Source organism: Camelus dromedarius, chromosome 12, assembly GCF_036321535.1.
Source record: "Camelus dromedarius isolate mCamDro1 chromosome 12, mCamDro1.pat, whole genome shotgun sequence".
NCBI classification, from domain to species: domain Eukaryota; kingdom Metazoa; phylum Chordata; class Mammalia; order Artiodactyla; family Camelidae; genus Camelus; species Camelus dromedarius.
Window position 1 is genome coordinate 64,170,755 of NC_087447.1, and position 23,790 is coordinate 64,194,544.

The following is a 23,790-nucleotide window of genomic DNA, read 5'->3' on the forward strand; positions in this document are numbered from 1 at the left end:
GGTGTATAATCAGTCAAGCATGTTTGCAGGTATATATGTATGAATATAGGTAGGTTAAAAAAAAACAACCTATGAGTTATACCTACATGTGTAAGTACAGTTTCTAAAATAAAAATGCAATACAAAACATGACTAGATTAGAAAAAGTTCCTATTAAGAGAACTTTTCCTGGCTTTCAAATAAATATTTTACCAAGTTATACCTGAGCTATTTTACTTTTGGTGTTACACAAAGTGGCACTTTGGGATATTCGACTCACTTTCTGGTTATGAAAGAGCAATAGATAAATTAAGTATATTAAAATCAAAATGTGTTGTTTTCCTCCATTAGGTCAGTAGAAGAATTTGTGGTGAGGCTTTGTTACTTTCCAGTGATAAGTATCATTTTTGAATTTTATTTTAAAGACCGAGTTAGAATTTGATGGTTTATCAGGAGCATCCTCTCATTCAATAAGCTGTTGCCTAAACTTATCGTATTTTTTCACATAGAAGACACTTCTGCTCTCTTAGATTCTTAAAAGTCCTACAAAGATAGGTGGGTTTAGATGTATTATGAAGTAAGCCAAGTAGGAAGGAAGGCTAAGGCAGACGGACATCAGTCACTGTGCCTGGGGTACAAGGCAGAATATGGTAAAGACTCGTGAGAAAACTACTTACCCTGCAAAGTGTATGTGTGCAGGGTCTCCCATCCAGGCGGGATCTGTTTTACTGAAGGAATCAGAAAAGCTTCCGCCAGTGGGTAGCCTTCAGGGTGGATGGACCTCAGAAACTAATCTGTGTGGTAGAGTAATTCTGCTGTCATTGTCATGGGTAAAAGGGAAACTTTCTATTTTCCTCTTAAATTTGGGCAACAAAAATGAATAAATCTCTTAGACGTCAGGCTTTGCTTCACTTTCCCATCATGATTCATTTCTCCGAAAAATTTCTTCCCTGCATTTTAACGGCAGCCATTTCCACAAATCTTTTGTTTCTTTTGTAATGTCTGAACCACTGGCTTCCCAACTCAGAGCTTTGTTTGAAAGAAAGCTGACTTGGAAGCCCTGTATGTAAAACGCACCAAACCCAACAAGATTTCTGGTTGAGACTGGGGTGCATTCATCAGAACCTACCCCCACCCCCCACCCCCAGCTCCTTCCTTCTTGGTCCCCAGCATCCCGTCCTCCCCTCATCCCCGTCCTTCTCTCTCCCAGCGCTCCGCAGAACAGGGTTTGCTTTGAACTCCTGTTCTTAATTTTCCTTATTACAGAATTCATTTTCAAACAGTTCTCTCGCTCAGCCATTTAAAACAAGCGCTCGCCGGAGTGTTCTGTGTTTGTTGACAGACCTAGTTAGCCGCCCGCTCGCAACCCAGGTCTGCAGTCGCCGGGCGGGACCACGGCAACCTGCGCATGCGTACAAGGTGGCAGAGCGCCCCGCACCCTTTGTGGAATCACGAGCTTCCTTACCTGAGAAACTTTATCCGGGAATTTTAAAAAAGACAACAAAAAGCCAAACTGGGGGCTTATGGGGTCAGCTCTGTGTTATATTACTCTTTTATTTCTGAGTTAAGGAGTGTGGCTTTTAAAGGTGGATCATCTCACGTTTTGCATCACATACGCCTCATGTGAATAGATCACTCTTATATAATGTAAACAGTACTCTGTTTGGATATATATTGGGGGGGATCTCTTTCTGGGTTTGTCAGTTTGACTCTCAAACTGGAGTGAGGGGGTGAAGGCAGATGTAAGGACGAGGTCCTGAGGTGGAATGTCTTTGGGGCAGCATGAACCCGAATAGTTTTGTGGATAGTGAAGTAAATGGAATACCTTCCTATATCTCTCCACTCCCACGACCTCAGAAGAAATTACTTGCGGTGTCCACAAGGACTTCCAAGTGGATCTGCCTCTCCAATTACCCCATGAATTGTAGCTGACCCTTGGAATAGACTCCTCCCAACATCTGCTCAGTATTACAATATATGGTGTCAGGGAACTCACAGCCAAAGGATCTGGAGGAAGAAGAAACAAAGGAGACATTTTAGGAAGGGATAATATGGCAAATAATTTTCAAATCTCTTTGCAGAAAAGGGTGTCTTTTTTTTTTTAATTGAAGTGTAGTTGATTTACAGTGTTTCAGATGTACAGCCAAATGATTCAGTTATACGTATAAATCAATTCTTTTCAGATTCTTTTCAGGTTATTACACAATATTGAATATAGTTCCCTGTGGTATACAGTAGGTCCTTATTGGTTGTCTATTTTATATATAGTAATGTGTATCTGTTAATCCCAAATTCCCAGTTTATCCCTCCCCTACCTTTCCCCTTTGGTAACCGTAAGTTTGTTTCCTATGTCTGTGAGTCTCTTTCTGTTTTGCAGATAAGTTCATTTGTATCAGTTTTTTATATTCCACTTATAAGTGATATATGATACTTGTCTTTCTCTGACTTACTTCACTTAGTATGATGTTCTCTAGGTCCATCCATGTTGCTGCAAATGGCATTATTTCATTCCTTTTTATGGCTGAGTAGTATTCCATTGTGTAGATATACCACAACTTCTTTATCCAGTGATCTGTTGATGGACATTTAGGTTGCTTCCATGTCTTGGCTATTGTAAATAGCGCTGCTGTGAACACTGGGGTGCATGTACCTTTTTGAATTAGAGTTTTCATCTTTTCTGGAATATACACCCAGGACTGGAAGAGGGAATCCGTTTTATCAGCATTGCGGGGAAGTTTCTAGTTACCAGAATTGGTGCCATTCGTGTTGGTCAGCCTTGTCCTAAGGCATTACTGCCAAGTCCTTTCTTGGTGAAGGTGATGGAGGTGTAAAGAAAGAACAGAGAGTGTCTTGGTGATCTTTTGGTTGCAAAGAGAAAAATCTGATTGAGATAGCCTAAGACCAGATAAGAGGGCTGTTTTTTCAGTATCTTTATGTGGGAAGGGGGCCCTGGGCAGGACATGCAGGCTGGCCTCACAGGGGCCAGGGGCCAGGGGCCAGGCTGGCGTGCCTGTGAGAATCAAGAAGCAGGTTGTATTGGGGGGTCAGTGTTTTCCCCTGTGGCTCTGTTTCCCTCTCTCCTTGTCACCGTGGACTCTCATCCACCTCTCCATCTCCATGACTTGATTCTTTACTCTCTACACTGTGGCTTTCTCTGTTTCTCCAGAGCACATGCCACACGTGGTCGCTAGCCTAAGAGCTAGGCTGTCTGTCCGTGTCAGCGCCCTCCTCTCACCCGGGCTCCCACACACACAGTTCCACGTAAGAGACTCCGCTGGGCCTAGGTTGGATCACGTGGCCCTTCAGGTTTGATCCTGTCAAGTGGAGAGTGGTGGGCCGGGGCAGATGCAAAGGGCTCTGTAAGACAGATGAGGCTGCTCCCCAGGACTGAGCCCTGCGTGTGGAGGACGGTAGTACATGCTTTCGGAAGTGGAGCGTTGTCCAGGCAGCCACTGTGAACGTTGTCTCCTCCATAGCGGGCTCCGGGTTGGGAAGCACTTGCCCCAGTGGGCGTTCTCCCAGGGGCCCTCCAGTGCTGGACATGGGTCTCTGCTGCGGTTCCCAGAGCGCCCCGGGCACTGCCCGCCCCGGCGCCCCACAGCCTCCCTGCCCAGACTCTCCTTGCCCTACGGCCTCCTCTCTGCTCATGTCTCTTAGGCTCTCTTCACTCAGGAAGTGCTAGAGACCGTGCTCCTGAAGCCAGTCTCATTGGTTAAAACGGGACGTCTCGTCCTTGGCATTTCTGAGGTTTGTTGAGTTGTCCTCGCTCCCTCTTCTCTTACCTCTGTCACCACTGCTCCTGCTTCCCTCAGCCAAGGCAACAAGTATCTCCTTGAAGAGTGGCGGGGAAATTGTGGTGCAGAACCAGAGGCCACAAGGAGCTGGTCGCGCCTCCCTGTGGGAGCGTGTAGGATTTGGAGCTTGAACAGAATTAGCATGGTCTGTGTGTATGTCTGTGCACAGACACACATGCACAATTCAGGATAGATTAAACCCCGAAGAACTAGCGGTTAAGGGATCAAACCTTGGCTCTGGCTGGAAGAAGAGAAGAGGGACAGGAAGATCTACCTTTTGCCGTCTAAGTGTTCTAGTGCAATTAGTCACCCCGCAGGTGAGCTGGTGGCAGCTGGACACCTTCATCCCTCCAGCTATATTTGGCTTGGGGAAAAACTCATCAAAAACCCATTATATCCAGAAAGGCCTAGAAATGAATTCCTACAACTTTGCTCTGCTTCTGAGCCCCAGCCGTAAGTTGGAGCACTGCGTTGAAAACCAGCAGCACAGCACATGGTGCCCTGGCACTCCCACTGTCAGACCCCACGCGCACGCTCCACCCTCGCTGTTTCTCACAGACGTCGTTCCTAGGGGCCACCTTCCCATGGTTCAGCCCGTGATTAAGCTTAGGGGGCAAATAGTAATTGCAGAAACAGTTTCAGCGGACTGTCCACTTCGAACCTTGCCCAGAACTGGCCAAAAGAGAGGGTAAGTTGGAAGGGAAGCATCTTTAGAAATGGGGACCAGTTCTAGCTTCCATCTTCCCTGAAGCAGAGAGACTTACCTATGGCTAGAAGCTCAAAAGCAATGACCGTTTGACCTGTTCCAAGTATCATAGCTCATTTTGCTTCTGATTTTTCCGTTGTCAAGTGGAGCTGATGTGAGGAGTCATGAAATGAAGTTTTGTGGTCAAGCTCCAGGCACCGTCCTGGGACGGAGGCAACCCCCGAGGTAACGTATGTATGTTAGCTTTTGTTGTTTATTAGGTATCTGTTCTGGGCCAAGGCCCTCGGTAGGTATTTTACAGGTTGTCATTTGAACCCTCCCAACAGTCCTGCAAAATAGGTCTTGTTAGTTCCACCTGAGGAAGTGGAGCCTCGGGGAGCTGAAATCACATGTCCAGAGTGCCAGAATCACACTAGGCCAGCCTGGCTACAAAGCCTGTGCCATCGCTGTGGTTTCCAGAGTAAACAGGGTGTGAGCAGACATCCTCTGTGTAAATGGGACCGGAGCCATCAGGTCCCTGCTCCACACAGTTTAGGGTAATTCACATCCACTGAGTAAACAGACCGTTCTGGGCAGAGTTCCCTTGTGTCAACTTGCCTGTCCTAGGAATTCTTAGTATATACACTGGAGCTCGACCAAAAGTTCCGTGTGAGGCTGGTCTTTCTCGAGATCCATCCCAAGGGGCTTAGCGAAGAAACAGGCTGAAGGGACCTTCCTATGAAGTGGTTTCAGTCATGGGACTCACCTTGGCATCTCCCAAGAGATGGTTTTTTCGAATGGCTCTGACACACCTGGTCCCCCGTGTCTCTGGGGAGTTCAGGGGCCCAGTTACCCCACCGTGTAGGCTCACTGCCTTGACACCTCCTCTGCCTCGCACCCCAGCCTGAAGTAGGTGTCCTCTCTGTGTTGTCATGGTCCCCGTGCAAGCATCTGTTAGAGCAGCTTGTCGCATGGCCTTTGCCTGTGTCGTCGCCTCTCTTCCCACCCGACTGAGAGCAGAATGGTATGTCCTCACCGTGTAGCTGGAGACTGTATCACCCTTTTTGGACAACAGCAATAACCACAGATTGTCATAGTTGCCATTTACCGGGGAATCACTGTGTGCCCTTTGCAGTAGGTCCTGTTGTGAACCTCACCTTAAAGGCAAGGAAACTGAAGCGCAAAGATGTTCGTTTACTTCGAGTCACAAAACCTTAAGTGGTGGAGCTGGGTGGGAACCTGGGAAGCTTGATTCCAGGTCCATGCTTTTACCCTGCACTCTGTGATGTCTCCATGCATTAGGTGCTTAGTCAGTTAACATTGGCAAAGGGATGCATATGTGGGTGTGGTTGCTGTGCTTTGAGACATATGATAGGACCTGAGACGTACTCAGATCTGGGCCACAATGAGCTGTGTTACCGTGGAGCCCTTCCACACCTTCTGATTCTGTTATTCTGCACGTCTTCATCTACGCATGCTCGCGCAGGGGAGGCAGCACTGCGCCAAGCCTGTGACCACTCGTGAGAGAGATGCCGGTGCCGGTTCTGACCCTCCCCCTGATGGGCATCACTTCTGTGGGCATGTTACTTATCCCCTCTTAGTGTCATTTTCCTCAACTGGAAAATGGGAATAGTAACAGTGCCTACATTACTGAGTAAACTGAAAGGAAATAGTGTAAGTGGAATCATTGAAGGGGCTGATATAAGTCACCATTCCTGGAACACAGTCCCCAGTCAATAAACCTGGGCAGATTTTGTTATTGTTATCACAAGTGTCATGAACATTGTTTGTAAAACTTTGTCATCGAGAGCACTGCTCCCCATCAGTGGACGAGGAGTGCCGAGCCAGTGCGAGTGATACTAATTGATATTGCTGCAGCCTGAAGTCCAAGGTCACCAAACTCAGGACGGAGATGTTTGGACCCATGAATTCCAGAGGCCTGCAAAGCATTCTAGAGCTAACAGAGTCTTCGTCCAGGACTCACGTCTTTGTCCTGTGCACGGTGAGACTCAGGGAGTTTGGATGGAGAAGGGAACCAGAGGAGTTCCTGGTCAGTACCAGCCATCTGATGAGTGGTGGCTTCAGAGGTGGGGTGGGCGGCCGCATAATAGAGGCTGTCAGGAGATCACGAGGGTACCAGATACCTAACAGCTAACAAGTGCTGCCGTTTATTGTTGGCAATGAACTTGGTGCACAGTGGAGAGTCATTCATTCAACAGTATTTATTGAGCCAGGCAATGTCCTAGGCTCGAAGTTCTAGGTATTTAGGTCCTTTTATACCTTACATGCATCATCTCCGTCAACAGAGTCATCGCAACAACACCGTGATGTAGGTGTTCTCTTTCTCATTTGATAGCTGAGGGAGCGGAGACCCAAAGCGGGTTAAATACCACCCTTGGACCTGGAAAGTGGTGAACCTAGGATTGGAGCCCAGTTCTTTCTGATGCTGAAGTGCCTTCTGCATCCTGATGCTGCCTGTCAAGGAAATGGCAAATGCTGGGTGTGGGTGTGTGTGTGTGGGTGTGTGTGTGTGTGTGTGTGTGTGTGTTGGAGGGAAAGGGTATTCATTCATTCAGAAATCCAAATAGTTGTCACTGGGACACAGCGAAAACTGTGGTCATCGATTTGCAAACTGCAAGCTCTGGTTGTGGCTTCCAGTCTTGAGCGCAGTCTATCATTTTATTGCTTCTGGTCAAAATTGATCCGCCCTTGGGTGCCCTCAACAAAGCAAAGAACTATGACGCTATGTTGATAGCCAAGTAGAAGCTTTGAAACCCGGTGGTTCATTCCCAGGCCCGCCTGCTGAGCGGCTCCCTCCTAGGTGCCCTCCAGAGCCTGGACCAGGCCAGTGGGCACCGTGCCTGTTCAGATGTTGTCCAAACCCTGGGAGCTGGTGCTCCAAGGTCAATCATTTTGCACAGAAAGCATAAAATGCTCTGGTCTGCTCAGGGCTGTGGATGGTGGGGCCCAGAGCCCGTGGGCTACTCCTGGCCCATTTATTTAGGCCTCGTGCATGCCTGTCCTCTGTGCACTGAGGAGGAAGTCTCAGAGGCAGCATTTGAAATGCCACTGAAAGGAAAAAGAGGAGCATATTAAGCCCGGAAGTAATGCTGTCTTCTGGCTCAGGATCTTGGTGGCTTCATTTTGCTTCCAGGAGGTGTCATGGTTTCTAGGGAGCTCAGCCACCACTAGCTTTACAAGTCTGCTCATTCGTCCCGTCTGTTCAAAGCTGTCCCATGGACATGAGCTCACAATGCCAGGGCAGTGCAGTCAGGCAGGAAGGGCGTTGCAGTGGGACATCAGGAGACCCAGACTGTGGCCCTGGCTCTGCCCCAGCTGGCGGGGCACCTTGGACAAGTGCCTTCGCTCCTGGGCTTCCCTTTCCTCACCCAGAAAACAGAGGGGGTGGGACTGGATGGTGATGTTCCCTGATTCCTTCCGGCTTTAAAATTGTGAATTGTTCATTGTGTATTTGCAGCCTTGAAGTGTCGCCTTTATACTTAGGTCCTGTAGTCGAAACCATGTTTTCTGCCCCTTAAGGGCGGTGTTCTTTCTGTTGCTTCAGTGCCCATAGGGCTGGTCCTTAATGTTTGATAACTCTTTGCTAAATGAATGAATGACTATGCCAGGAAATCATGAATGAATGAGACCACTGTCTCAGGCTCGTATAGCTTCCAGACGTTGGTTCTCTGTGTTTGAGTGTGGTTTGCTAGGACGATTATCTAGTGTGAGGCATTTGAGTGGCGTAGGCACAGAAATTAATTTCTAACTTTTGAAATCAGTTTCTAACTTTTGTTGCCACTGCTGTTGTAATCATATGCCCTGTTTTCCACCAAAATGGAAGTGTGTGCGTGGGGTTTCATAACCAACTTTTTTCAATAATAAAATTTTTTTTTCATGTCCCTAACATTCTCTTACTTAATTTTAATGGCTGCATCTTATTCATTTATAGGGTTTACAATGGTTTATTTAATCAACTCCTTAATTTTACACATTAAGCCCATTCAAGTTTTTCCAAATTATAACCAATATATCCAAATATTCTAAGTTATTTTTAAAAGAAAATACACAGGCACACCTCATTTTATTGCACTTGGCTTTATTTTGCTTCACAGTTACCACATTTTTTACAAATTGGAGGTTTGTGGCTACCCTACATTGAGCAAGTCTGCTGGCACCATTTTCCCAGCAGCAACTGCTCCTTGTTATGCTTTGGTAATTCTCACAATATTTCAAACTTTTCTATGATTATTATGTCTGTCATGGTGATCTGTAATCAGTGATCTTTGATGTGACTATTGTAATTGTTTTGGCTTTTTTTTTAGCAATCAAGTGTTTTTAATTAAGGATATATGGTGTTTCTTTAGACATAATGCTATTATTGCATGCTTAATAGACTTTATAATATAGTGTAAACGTAACTCTTATATGCACCAGGAAACCAGAAAATTCGGGTGGCTTGCTTTATTGTGGTGGTCTGGACCCGAGCCCACGATATCTTCCCGAGGTCTGCCTGTATTGCTTTTGATATGGAAAAAATGCTTTCAGTAAATAATTCTGATCTCATGACACCGTCGGCCCCACCTGCATGAGTAAAACGGTAGCTGAGTGTGTAGGAGGCCCATGTGGGAGCAGCTGAGTCTGAGGCAGCCTGTGCTCTCCACGTGCAGAGAGACAGTGATCACCATCAGTTACAGCGTCACCAAACAAGAGGAAAGCGGTTTTCCCACAACCAGAGCCCTGTGCCTTCCCTCTCTTGAGCGGAGCTAAGAGAAAATGTGAGGCTAGGTCATCTGGAAAGAGGATCCAGCTGGAGACTGGAGGCCTGGGTTGAAGCTCCTCTCTGCTGCCCGGCCTCACACCGAGCACTTAACCTCCTGGACCTTGGTTTCTTTTCCTGTGAATAAGAATGTTAGTATTATCCTTCGCACTGCCTGCCTTTCCATCACTGGTTTGGGAGGTAAAAAGCAGGAGAGGTTGTGAGCCAAAAACAAAATCGTAGGTACAAGGTTAATTTGCAGCATGAAGTACATGTTGTACAGAAGTGAATCACTGAGAATATGGGGTCACTGCTTCTTTGTGTACCATTCATCCCAGCAACTGTGACCTAGCGTGTGTCTGGAGTTAACAGTGATTTTTGAGAAAAGCCTTACTTCACGCACCACCACTCTTAAGAGGGAGCAAAGACAGTCATTCAACTCTCTACTTTCTGCTTGCTTTTTAAAATTTTCAGTCCTTGCCAGATGTGGACTGGCAGTGATCCCAGAGGGTGAGTGCCTTCTGATAGAGGTTGTTTTGTTCCTGCTTCCCTTCTAGACAAGGAATTCTTGAAGGAAAAGGAGAAGTTGGAAATGGAGTTAGCAGCGGTGCGGACCGCAAGCGAGGACCACCGGAGACACATCGAGATCCTGGACCAGGCTCTGAGCAATGCACAGGCCAGGGTTGTCAAGCTGGAAGAGGAGGTGAGACCCCTGGGGTGGAGCGGGGTGGGAAGGGGTGCGCAGGGCCTCCGTTTCCGTTTCCTAACCCAGCAACTTTCACCAGAGCCAACTCCCAGGAGGAGAGTTGGGGGAGCGATGACCTCACAAATAAAAGTGAATAAAAACAGAGCTTCTCCACCCCAGAGCCAGGCAGAGTATGAGAAGCCTTCAGCAGAGAGCTCACCCAGCCTGCCACCCACTGGCTGGCCAGTGTCCAGGGCTGGAAATAAATGGAAGGACTGGGGACCTTGGTGTCCTTGGAGAAAAGAGACTCAATTAAAAAAAAGAACTACAGTCAGGTGCTGTGTCTTTGGGCTCTTGATTGCATTGAAGGCAAAGTCTTCTGACAGGGAGGAGTATGGATGGCGTTCAGCAAACCTGTCTCCAGTTTCCAGGAGTTGGCTCCGCCAGGCAGTGACCCCCACCGAGTCCAGGCCACGTTGATGCCACTCAGGCATTATGGACTTAGTGGTTTCTGGTGGAACCAACCCTTTTGATCAAGTTTTGGGAGGTAGACTTTTTTCCTTTAAGCCTGACTGTGGAAGCAGAACGGCCACTCCTGAGGTCCCAGCCAGGGGGTTGGGACTGTAGACACGGGCAGGATGGAGCCTGCTGCACACCCTCTGTGGAGTGGGGCTGAGCTGAGCAGAGCCGCCGCGGAGAGGTGAGACTCAAGATCGGGGAGAGGCAGGACCAGGTATTGTCCACAAGTTCTTCATTGGCGCTGGGCACACAGGGTACAGTGTTGTTATTAATCCAACTGTTGTTGTTGAAAATAAAAAACTGCTCCTTCAGAAAACATCTCCTGATGCCAGGTGACTCGGGTATCTCTGCAAACTTCAACTTCAAGGCTGTGGAGTCAACAGGGTCTCGTCTGTAGACCTGTCCTGTTAAACCCCACAAGTCCTGGGTACCATTTTTATCCTAGCATGAGGATCCCAGGCAACAACCCCAGAGTCTGTCCCTTGTTGTCACCTAGTGACTCATTCAATAGGAAAACATTTGTCACAGAAAGTGATCTGAGCCCCTGAAAGACAGGAGGTCTGCTTTGAGGATGGGAGGCTGGGACTCACGATCCTTAAACCGGGAATCACTCATCAAGGCTCCATCTCCGTGTGTAGAGCAAAGGAAAATAATCGTTCTTAAGTCTTATGATTTTGATATTTCTGTTAAAGCATAAGTTGTGAACTCCTTGAAGACAGGTCCTTTATAATCATTGTTACAGATCTTTTCTTGTCATTTTATTTATGTAAGATCTTTGTTTGCTTGCACGCATGTGACTTCCCCAAAATGTCTCATGTGTCTGGCTTCCAGGATCACTCCTTGTTCTTATTAAGTTTATTTTAAAGGGCCTTAACTCAGTTTGTGTTGAGTACTTGCCATGACTTCCCACGATGGCTGAGCACTTGGACAGACTGCTGGGAGTTAGAATCCTGACCCTGGGATGTGTGTGTCAGCTGTGTGACCTTAAGCGAGTCACTCACCTAGTCAGTCCTCAGTGTTCTCATCTGTTAAATGGATATAACAAAAGAGTTTACCTTCTACTGTTACCGGGAGGATTACGAGATACTGCATATAAAGCACAAAGCCTGGCATGATGCTGCTTCAGAAACATTCGGGAATAAAATTACTGTTACTACTGATCATCCTCATCATTACATACTCCTTGCTAGACTTAAGCCTGATACAAGGGTGGACAAGAGAGAGCTATGCCTTCAAAAGTCTTGTCATTGGTTAGAGATAATATTAATTCATTCATCTGACAAATATTTCTTGAGTAACAACCGATGCCAGGGACTGTTCCAGGCATTGGGGACACACCGTGCACTCTGCCCCAAACAGACAAATCTCATGGCACTTATATTCTAGCTGCCACACACTCAGAAAACGGTGTACAGGCTAGGACGTAGTAAATAGTGTATGAATAGTACTCAGAAAATATTTTATCAATGAGGCTTTTCTAGCACAGAAACCTGCAGTTAGTAGGTCCTCAAGCAGTCAAAGGTACAGTGAATGAAAGGGCCAGGTGAAGACTGATCGCCAGAGCAGGTGTAGAAAAGGCTGTGAAGTTGCTGTCTGCACTCCCCTGCAAAAGGTCAGAAGCACCTCTGTTTTTATCTCACTGGCTCCGGTTGGGACACAGGCACAGCTCATGGCGGTGCTGGCTGCTAAGTCAGCAGTCCGTGCTTTGCAGCAAGGGCTTAGTTCCGACTTGCCAGTGCAGTCCTGGGTTGAGCTCAGGGTCTGACTCACCTGCAAGGCATCTGCACGCCCAGGTGCAGAATGACAGGAAATAGCATCTCATGTCTTCTCGCCCAGGACCAGATCAAGTCAGTGCCTCAGCCTGACTTTTGGCACCAGCCAATTCCCAGAGAGCTAGAAATGGGCTTGGGATTTATGAACACAGGGCAGACTCCTAATTGGAAGAGAACAAAATCTTAAGGGTAAGAATTTGAAGTTGTTGATCACAGTTCTCAATCCACACCTACCGTGACATTTATGTAAATCATTTTCCCCTTAATCTGCCTCTCCTCAGTTACTGTGTGGTTTGAGTGTTCATTATGGCCTTCCTGTCTCTGCAGGGCTGTCAACTGCTCATCTACAAAGGGCTCTGAAATCTTTAGGAGAAAGTTAGTCCACAAAGATTAGTACAATGAGAAGTTTTTCTGCTTACCCACACATACACAGATGGGCACACGTGCGTAAGTCCATATAGACACAGTTCTACTAATTGATAGTATAGAAAATTAAAAAAATTAAGAAGTGAGTAAAGAAGATGAGAAATTATTATTCTGCCCTACAGATAAACACAGTTAACACTTTTATGTCTTTTTTCATACATAGATAATAGATAGGGAGACATAGTCGTAATAATGTTCTGTATACGTTTTGATTCTGGATTTTTCAGTTAATATTATAGAATAAACGTTTCCTCATAACATTGAAAAGTTCTTTATTAACCTCATTTCCAGTGCCTGCAGATGGCATAATTGTTAAGTGATAACCAAGGACTGAGCTCAGAGCTGTATAAATGACTGAAAGCAGGTGTCTTGTAAGGGTCTTCAGTTCCTACCATCCCAGCTGTTGGAGGGGTAACTGGTGGCCTTCGTCTAAATCTTTCCTGTCCCAGCACACCTGAGGGGTGCGAGTGGGGAAGGTGCATGCACTTGTAGTTTAAGTAGGATCTCCTGGTATCCTGACCGCCCCCCCCCCCCCGCCAGCCCAGCTTTGAGAATCACTGTCTGAATGCTGTGTTCGTTTTTGCTGTCCTCTCTGCTCAGCTGCGAGAGAAGCAGGCGTACGTGGAGAAAGTGGAGAAGCTGCAGCAGGCGCTGACCCAGCTGCAGTCGGCATGCGAGAAGCGGGAGCAGATGGAGCGGAGGCTTCGCACCTGGCTGGAGAGGGAGCTGGACGCGCTGAGGACCCAGCAGGTGAGGGGCGGGGCTGAGGCCGGCCGGCCGAGTCTGACACGTGCATTCAGCCAGTGGTCCGGAGCAGAGCGCCTGCTGCGGGCCGGGCTCTGCACGCGGCACTGAGGAGTCAAGGGGAAAGGAGAATTTTCTGTGCTTAGTGATCCAGCACAGTGGCCAGTGGAGGAGCCAGGCAGTCCACTCACTGGGGAGACAGATGTCCGGACAGAGGCTACAGTGACCACTGGGGGCTGGGCAGAGGGGAATGCAGCTTTCGATGACTTCAGAGAGGATGTTTGAGTTGGACTTGGAAAGATGAGTTCGTTGGGGCTCCTGGGGGAAGAGCGTTAGAGGGAGAGTAGGAGCATGCGTGGAGGAGAGAGGTGTGAGACGGATGGCGAGTCCAGGACCGCTGGGTGCAGTCACCTGGGGGAGCATGCTGCATGAGGCATCTGGCGAGGAGGCAACGGCCAGCTGGTGGAGGGCATTTGTTAGGTTGAGAGACTGGATTTTTTTTTCCCCTATGGGATCAAGGGAAGAGCCCTCTGATGGTGTCAGAAGAGGAGGCTGGAGGGACAGATGTCAAAGTCAGGGAGGCCACACTGAAGGCTTTTAGCGTCATCTAGGATGTAGTGACAGTGGGAATCCATGGGGGACTAGAAAAGGGGTGAAATTAGTAGGACATGATCATCAGTGAGTGTTCAGAGGTAATGGACAGGAAGGAGTAAAGACTCTCCCTTGAAAGTCCTCACTACCCTAGCACAGGGTCCGCCTGGGCCTCGGTGAGGGGAAAAGTCCTATAGCTGGACCAGGCTCCGTTATGGGCTAGCAGGGGCTCCTGCCGTTGTCATCAGCCAGCGTGGTGGGTAAAGCCCTCTGTGCAGCTGGTGAAGGGTGTGCTCTGAGCTTGAAACCCAGGAACCACAAGACAGGGTGCCATGGGATTATCTAGCAGATAGGGCACAGTCGTTGTGATTGAAATACTTGAAAACACTTGACAGCATCTGCTCAGCCCTTCCTCATGGCAGTGCACTCTGGTCCTTCCGGGGGTGTGTCCGTGGCTGGAGATGGAGGTGTTGGCAAGGTTGCCCAGTAAACTAAGGAGCCCACCGGCCCCCATCCTGGCTTAGTTGCTAGCTCACAGGGGAAAGTGAGTCTGTCCCTGGACTTCTGGTCCTTCCAACCTCGGCCACCTCAGGGCCAGCCTTCAGCTGGTCTCTTGCTCAGTTATTGCAATCTTAAGCTTCCCCTCTGGAGAGCAGGCTCTCTGGTGTCTGGTACTGTGCTGGCACCCAGTGGGTATTTAGGAGTGTTTGGCTGACAGAATGGGCACATCTCAGTACGTAGAGGAAAAAAGGATGTTCTTTTCCAGTTCCCGTGCCACCCACACCCTACAGTTAGATTTCTCATCCTTGGCTCTTCTCTTTTGAGTGCTATGAAACCGGACTTTTCGTTCATTTTAGCTACTGTATGTATTCCAAACTATGCCATCGTCTGTGTAGCCTCCCCCAACTGATTGCTCTTGGGAGTTTTGCCAGTGGTGTTGCTGTTACAGACAACACGCTAATGAGCTGCCTTTTTACATGCCTCCTTGCTAAAGAATGGGATGGTTTCCCAAGAGGATATACCTAAAAATGGGATTGCTGGATAACGAATGCATATCCTAAACATTACTAGAGATTGCCAAGTCACCCTGCAAAGTAAGTGTACCAATTTACTTTCTTACCCAAAACGTACAAGAATTACTTCCTGTACGTTATTGAAAACATTTGGCTTTGCAAGATTAAACGTCTTTTTCTTTGGAAAAAAAAGAAAAAGAGGATGGGGGTGGGGATGTAGCTCAGTGGTAGAGCACATGCTTAGCATTCATGAGGTCCTGGGTTCAATCCCTAGTATCTGTTAAAAAAGAAAAAGGAAAGAAAGAAACCAGACTCAGCTCCATTATCCATGTTGTATATCAAGAAATAAGCCAGAAAGAGAAAGAGAAATACCATACGATATCACTCATATGTAGAATCTAAAACAAAAAGACACAAATAAACTTTTTTTTTTTTTTACAAATAAACTTATTTACAAAACAGAAACAGACTCACAGACATAGAAAACAAACTTATGGTTACCAGGGGTGGGAAGAGGGTGGGAAGGGATAAATGGGGAGTTTGAGATTTGCAGATACTAACTACATATATATAAAATAGATAAACAAGTTTCTTCTGTACAGCACAGGGAACTATATCCAATATTTTGTGGTAACCTATAATGAAAAAGAATATGAAAAGGAATATATGTATGTATATGTATGACTAAAACATTATGCTGTACACCAGAAATTGACACAACATTGTAAACTGACTATTTCAATAATAAAAAAAAGAGGTCATTTAGGGATCAAAAAAAAAAAGAAGAAGAAATGTGAGGTTAGCACTATTTGAAAAATACCTCTATTGCCACAGAGGACCATTCCCATGTGCACACTCAGACCCGTTGTTTCCTCAGGTCAGCAAACACAACGTTCCCTCTGTGCATAAAAGCTGCCGTCAGACTGAGGCTACCTGTGGAGGACAGAAGGTTCAGAAACGGGGCTGTCCTGGGAAATCACGGGGCTTGCATTTGGGACTTGTCTTCTGGAGCTGATAGCAGATCCCCAACTGTGTGTGCCTGACATGAGACCAGAGAGAGGCGAGACAGTCTTTAAACAGGACTTGGCTGCCCAGCATCTCTTTAAATTAATATTACAATTTTTTTAATGAGTATGTTAATCTGTCTCCTATGTTATGAAAGGCACTTGGGAATTTCCCTGCTTTTGCCTACTCATTAAAAAGATGAGTATTATTTTTTAATTTTTTTCTTTAATACTTCATTTTCTCATTTGACCAGTGAACGTACATAACCAGAAATGTTACTACAGAGAAAGCCTCTGAAACACCTGAAGTTTTTTGTAGTTCACATGGCAGATACTGTAGGTTGGTCCAGCTTCTGCCTGGAGCCCAGGACAAGTGTGTTGAGCCCAGCTCTGCCAGCCTCCAGCAGAGATGGCCAGTGTCCCCTCTAGAGTGTGGGTCACCCTAGAAACCTGGCCTCTCTGATCAGCTTCCTCTTTGTTCACTCTGAGTAGCTCACGCATCTGCCTGCCCTGGATGTGGGCAGCCCACTGCACACCCCCGTGTCACCAAAGCACTTACCTGACTCCTAATTTAGAAGGCACACTGAGGTCACTAAATAAATAAAGCCCCTGGTCATCTTCCCCACAACAGAGCAGTAAGCCCGCACTGCCCGCCTCTTCCCATAGAGAATCATTGTGAAGGGACCGTTGAGAGAGCAGCTTCGAGCACTTACAAATCAACACCACACACAGGGCTCTGCCCTTCATCCGACACCAGGACACACCTGAGCCTATCCACCCGGCCCCCTGACACCACAGAACCCCCGGGTGGCCTCCAGTTACTCCCGGTAACTGGAACAAAGTGCCCTGGAACCTTCCAGAAGGGTGGGTAGACTGGAGGTGGGCAGCGTGGCATGGAATCGTGAACTGATTCAGAGCATGGGCTCCAGGGTTGGGATCCTGCCTTCCCCTCCTACTAAAAGAGAGATCTTTCGGGGCCTTCACTTCCTTGTCTCTAAAATGGGGCACATAAATTGTACTTACTTTATACTTTGAACCCAAGTAAGGAAATCTTCACAGAGTGCTTACACAGCACCTGACACTTAGTTAATGAAGGAGGAGCTGTCATTGCTGTTATCATTACCTTCAGAGTCATTTCCAGACAAGAGGCATCTTTGGTACCCAGGTTCCTCCCTTACTCCAGTTTTTCCAATCCCACTGAAAAAAAAGGTGACAGTTCGATTGAGATGGAGGGGAGGGGAAAGGTAAGTCAGGACCCTGGGACTAGCTGGGAAGGGCAGCTCTCAGTGAACAGGCTCTGTTAGTAGAAGCAAGCTCCCTCCACCGTGGGCAGTGAAGTGGTACTTAAGCATCATTAGAAGCTGGGGAGAGGTGAAAGAGAAATAACAGTAGAGGGGCAAGAGAAATGGACATTTTTAAGAAGTCACAGTCTTCTCTTTCCTGAAAAGCTCAAAGTAATTGCCGTATCTTACTTCTGCAATAGTTTTATGACATAGCAGAGAGAAGTAGGGGAATGTTCTTGAAAAGCAAAATGAGGCCCAGGGCAGTTAAGAGACCAGCCCAAGGTCATGTAGCTAATCAGGGCATTTCTCCCAGATGAACACTTTGAGGGCAAAAATTTTATCTACCTTGTTCACTGTGATATCCCCGGCACATGGTACACACTCAGGAAATATTTGCGGACTAGCTGAATGGGCAGCGGAAGCTGACCTGCCTTACCCTTAATCTGGTTTTCTGGCCAACATGCTTCCCCATTAGACTGAGCCATCTTTGTACGCTTGAGTGTTGAAATTCATGCATTTACTTAAAATAGCTCTTAAGGACCTGAGTTAGGTCACCAGCTGAGATGGCAACACAAGGGATTTGGGTAGAAACTGACAGGCATAGATGGCAGCTAAGTGAGGATGTGGGATCTTTTTCTTGGAAAGATTCTAAAAATGGAAGTTTCTCATCTTGATGGACTGGTTTGTTGGTCCTCCTGCCCTGAGGCTGGGTGCCCGGCTAGATGGGGTGGATGACGTCCTGTGCACACTGATGCAGACACATATGTGCCCTCCGCTCTATTCTTGCTTAAATGCCATCACTGGCAAGCTACCACTGGATCCCAGAATAATTTGTATTTGTAGCTTTCAAGAATCAAATAGAAGCATATGGTTTACAAAAAGCCCGTAGGCCTGTTTGTTGTCTTCTGTCTGATGGGGTTGGGTTCCAGCAGTGCAGCCCAGACGCCCAGCTGTTGCTCCTGGTCATTTATGTGGTTCTGGGTGAAAGGTACCTCTCACCTCATGAACAACTCTGCGTGTTAAAGCTTGCCATCACTGGGAAGAATGAGGGGATGTATGTCCCAGGACAGAGAAGAGCTGCAATGAAATCGGTCTCCCCTTGAGTGGCTCAGGCCCGACTGGTCTCCGAATCCTGAGTCCCTGGGATGACCCATCTCCACGGCTGGACGGAAGCCAAGCATCCTCAAAACCCCCTTGTCACTCTAAGCCATCTGCTTAGACGAGATAGGATCCCTGAGTTAGAAGGGAGACGACCTGAAAAGTGAACATCCTCAGCTCAGGAGCAGACCGGAGGAAACGCCCGCTGCCCACTCTTACTCACGTGGACGGAGGGAAAGGGCTGGAGAACGGGCTGCGCTTACGTTGGAGGTTTTCTGATAGCACTTTGCTTTGTTTAGCCCTTTAATGTTCATTAAGTGCTTTCATGTTTATTACCCTGCTTGATTGCCAGCCTTCCACTTGGGGCAGGTGTTGATTTCTGTTTCCCAAAGGAGAGCTGTGTGGCCAGGAAGCATGCCCCGTAAAGCATCTCACTCCCACTTCCTGTGCCTTCACGGTCTGTCTCCCAGCCTCAGGGGCAACGAACTGCTGAGTCACTTCCTTGACCTCTGGGGAAAATGTATCCTGGACCAGGAGGCCGAGACTAAGACTTCGTTCCTGTTCTTGCTCTTGGTATAAATCAACTGCAAGACGTAGGGCAAGCCACTTCCTGTCATGCAGAGCTGGATGGAGGCAGACAGACCCGGGTTTGAATCCTGACTCTGCTCCTGATCAGCGTAGAGACATAGAACAGTCCATTCAGCCTCTTAGCCGCTCAGTTTTCTCTTCTGTAAAATCAGGGTAATGCTGTCTGTTTTGTAGAGTTCCAGGAGAATTAACTGAGATAGAGGAACTGGGGAGGTGAGGGTAATGGTGTGAGGATCCACTCCACTCAGGTCATCGATGCTGGAGAGAGAGCACGAGTGATGATGTGCGTGTGAATGTGCTGCAGGATCTGGCTGGACCATACATGCTCCATGTGGGTAACTCTGTGGACGTGGTTTACGTGGTCGACTTTACAGCCCCAACTCAGTATCAAGATGTGACATCTTTGCTTCTCCAGAAACACGGAAATGGCCAGCCAGCCAGCCTGCCAGAATACAATGCCCCGGCCCTCATGGAACTTGTGAGGGAGAAGGAAGAGCGGATCCTGGCGCTGGAGGCCGACATGACCAAGTGGGAACAGAAGTACGTGGAGGAGAGCACCATCCGCCACTTCGCCATGAACGCGGCAGCCACTGCGGCGGCTGAGAGGTGAGACCGGGTGGGAATCTGCTGCTCAGAAAAGCACAGCTGGAAAAAAAAGAGGGGTTCAGGGCTGCATCCCAGGGAGTGAGAGCAGTTAAAAATAATTTTAAAGTGGCTGTAGTGCTCACTGGAGAAGAGATGGTGTAGCATTTCTAGGGGAGGATTTTGGCAATCTGTACCTCTCCTTTGGTTCCCAAATTCTAGTTCTCAACATCTATCTTAAGGAAATCACTGTATAAGTGCCTGAAGACTAAAGTCCAAGGATGTTCATGCCAGTGTGGTTGAAAACATCAATACACTTAAAATAGCCTAGAGCCCAACAAGAGGGAGTCATTCAATAATTTAAAGTACAAAGTACATCCACACAGTAGTAAGGACTGCTATGTGGTCTTTAAGAAGGATGCTGGACATTGTAAATCAGCTACACTTCAATAAAGAATAAAATTAAAAGAATGATGCCGGGAACGTATACTTTATGCTCTTTTTAACAGTGGGTTCGTTTCATGGTCCAGACAAGAAGAAGATGTAATCCTCTTACCAGCCCTGAGAGTGGGAATTGTTATTATCCTCATTTTGCAGGTGAAGAAATGAGGCTTAGAGAGACGCAGTGGTTCCTTCCAGATCACACTGGTAGTAAGTGGTGGGACCATGTGTCCAGTTGGAACTGGTCTGACTTAACGCCTGATTTCACTTGTTTTGAGATTGTTATCTGCAGCTGTCAATTATTACTTCTGTTGCTTTATTTCCTTTGTTGTAGGCGCACAGCCTTATTCTTTCTTTAAGAATTGGTTCAAAATGCCCAATAGTCCACAAAATAATTCTGTTAAGTTCTTCCCACGTCTGAATGAGTGGGTAGTTCCCCTCAACAGCTGGACCTCGCCTGCGTGCACTCCTGCTGCACTGACTTTGAGTGGCTGTGCGTTCTGCCGGTCGGGGCTCTCCCCGCCCTGCTTTTTGCCCGTAAGTGATACCAGGTGTTGAATTCTGGGTTGCTCAGAATTTACTGAAATTTTGAGTCAGTATATTTGGAGGAGAGCCTCAAACTTTGAAGGAACATCCATAAAACTGGACTTAATTAGAGCTCTTGTTGTCCCCTTTGGGGTGGTGGGACCAGAACCAGGATGGAGGCGTAAACACTGAGGACGCAGCCCCGTCATTTAGTCAGTCCCCCACTTCTACTGGCTGTGTGATTTCTTCCTTAGGGTGGAAGAGAAGGCCTGTTGGGGTGCAGGGGTGATACTTTATAAGCTCTGTGTGGGCTTTCATGTTTGTTACTTAAATAAAAAAGAATCATTAGCTGAATGCTCAGGTGTCACCCCCAGGAACTCGGAGAGAGACCAGTGCCACCCACACAGGCATGAGTGCCTCCCCTGGGGGCACACGTGCACCTAGAGAGACTTGGAGACTCTAGCGGAAAGTCACCATTTGGGGATCCTTTCCTAGGGCTCTGTGCTGTGAGGGAAGCCGGCCCACAGCGTCCCCTCTGAGCGAGCCTTCGGGGGTGGAGGTGGGCATGGCTGGAGCGGTGGAGGAGGTTGCAGCCTCCAGTTCGGTCCTTGCTTTGGATGGGTGAGAATGGTGAAGCCCTTGGAGGCGTGTCTTGATTTTTCCATGATTGAGATGTTTTTATTTTCAGCTTTTTGGTATCTAAGGCAAAACCTAAATCACCTCTCTCTCCTGAGGAAGAGAATAGACCATCGTAAAGGTACACGGAGGGAGCCGGCCTTCTTTGCCAGCTTAGTCTAAGGCATCGCTGTCAACGATTGCCCTGGGAATTGTCTTTCCGTGTGATTTTTGATGGAGAAAACAGAGGGAGGCAGGGCGTCCACGTTAAAGGCCTCTCCTCCTGTGGCCGACTAGGGGTGTCCGCACAAGCCTTTCCGAGTGTCACTTCCTTTATTCAGAAATGGATTTGATAATTTCTGAAATGGAAATGATAATTCTTGGCTGGTTCTGAGCAAGAAGCCAGACCACATTCCCCTGGCTGAGGACACTAATGCCCCAATCATAGGGTCAATGCATTACCTTGGAAGCATGACCCAGGGCCTTTATATGTCCTGGTTGTCTCAGCTTTTAACTGATTTATCAGATGAGATGCATGTTTGGGATCCTGAGGATGCGTGAGACTGGAATGTAAAATCAAAAGTGGGGGAATGAGCAGGTCTGAGGCATAAGACCCCTAGGTGGACACAGGACAAGGCTGGGGATGGTGGGGAATTGTGGGAGAGATGAGTAGAACCAGACCCAGTCCACACACAGCCAGCCCCACTCACACCATGCTAGGCCCTGCCTTGTCCATCATCCTTTGAGCAAAGAATAGTCCTGTGGGATTTACCTATCCCCTTTGCTCTCCTCTTCAGCCTTGTTGGAAGTCTTGGATGGATGGATGCATGGGGACCCTTTCCACCATCTCTCCCTGCCCCCCTTCTTTGCTTCCATATATATTTATTGAGCACCTAACAGTTCCAGGGAAACTCCCCTCCCCCTTATGGACCACTGCTTCCCTCAGTCTCAGGAAAAATCAGCTCAGAGGAGGTCAGGTTTTTAGCTCTGACTTCATGTTCTTTCCAAGAAAACCACTGTAATGTCAGCGTTGCTCTTCTGTTGATAAAAAGGGAGAAAAGGAGAATGAAGAATTTTGGAGAGAGGTCAAAATTCAGAGCTCTTATTGTCTTGATGCCAAATGGGCTACGTAAGAATTGGTAAAAACGAGTATTTCCAGCCATTAGTTTGGGGGCTTTTCAGCTACTGCTGCAGGCTTCATGTTAACGGGTGGTGTGATTTTTGTCTACCAGCTGATTTTGCCATCTTGGTGCCACCATGGATCAGAAGTGTGCGAGGTTGGGCCTGTTCCGTATGGGTGAAGGTTTGGAAACCTTTTACGTATTTCACAGCAAGGTAGTATTTTTTTGGAGAGTTGTGTGTATTTACCTTCTAGGTTGTTTTCATCTCGTTGTACCCGCCGTCCTGGGCAGTACAAACGTGAATTTTTACATTTGTCTCCAGCTCTGTGTAAATTCTCCAAAAGTAAATCGTCTGAAAATATTTCTGGCCACTGATTCCTGTGTTGATGATTTTTGCTCACCATGGAGTGAGTGTATAATTTTGTCAGTTTTGTTTAAAGCATTTTGCTGGCTTTCGATGTTATTTGGCTTTGAGGTTTGTTTTCAGTCACAGTTTGCCCTTAGCCTCTCATTCTCACGTGTGCCCTCTTTGTTGGTTTATTTTATCTTCACGTACCTTTCCTGAGATCTTCTTCACAAAGACATAGGAGACTTCGGGAGCAGAGAGGGAGGGTTAAGGGAGTGGGCGTCGGAGTCAGAGATATCTGGATTTGAATCCATTTCCACCTCCACTTACCTGGTGTTCTTGCAAAGTCACCCACTGGTTCATCTGTAAAATGAGGATAATAATTCCTACGGCACAAGCTCCTGAGAGAACTGAATGAGATACCAGGGGTAACGCACTTCACCCAGGCCCTGGCATGAAGGAAATGCTCGTTCATGGGCAGCCGTTGTTAAAAAAAAATGAAAAAACAGCCACTCCTTTGCTGTTTATGGGTGTTCTGGTAGAAAAGAGCTGTAAGATTTTCAATATGATTGTAACATTGACATCTGAAGTTAAAGAGATGTGAAATACTTGGCTGGATTGTGTCTTACTAGTTGAAGATTCACTGATCAGAGACATTATTGTACCTTTCAGCCTAAGATATGCTTAGGGCACTTAGATGGTGCCATCATCTTATTTTACCCATCATCGTTAAGGAGGAGTAATTAAGTGGACAAAACTAGTGGCTGGCAGAACAGTTACCTCTGACCAGTTGCCTTCAGACATCCGCTTCTGGATACACTGCTTTGCATCCTCCGTGTCTCTGTCCCTCCTCTCAGTCCACGCCTTCAGCTCGACTTCCCAAGTGCAGAGTGTGTGTGTCTTTGTCACCTCTCTGCCCTGCTACCCAGCATGGTTGTCACACTGAACGGACCTGAATCTTAGGCAGGGGCTCGTAAAGAAGTGAGCTTGAATGCAAGCGTGAAGGGAACCTCAGTCGGAGGAGCCTTGCTGTCCAGGAGGATAGTCTGTTTCAAGGATTTCCTGAGTCCCCATTTACTGTAAAATGCTGAAATAGTTGCTGTCTGGGTGAGAAACAGAAACAACACTTTAACTCTGATTGAGAACGTGAAAAAGGAGAAGTGAATATGAAGGAGTACAGCAAAGAAATACTAACAGACATGCTAGTGTCAGTATCCACA

The 23,790-nt window shown here is 47.3% G+C and overlaps 1 protein-coding gene across 4 annotated transcripts in view; it reads left to right on the plus strand.

Annotated features, from left to right (window-relative positions):
* Positions 1 to 23,790, plus strand: part of AMOTL1 (angiomotin like 1) — a 126,624-nt gene that overhangs the window by 91,595 nt on the left and 11,239 nt on the right. For all 4 annotated transcript variants that reach the window (XM_064492831.1, XM_064492829.1, XM_064492830.1 and 1 more), the window contains 3 exons: positions 9,775 to 9,920; positions 13,220 to 13,369; positions 19,356 to 19,546. In XM_064492831.1, coding sequence (XP_064348901.1) covers positions 9,775 to 9,920; positions 13,220 to 13,369; positions 19,356 to 19,546 — 487 coding nt within the window. The remainder of the gene's footprint in view (positions 1 to 9,774; positions 9,921 to 13,219; positions 13,370 to 19,355; positions 19,547 to 23,790) is intronic.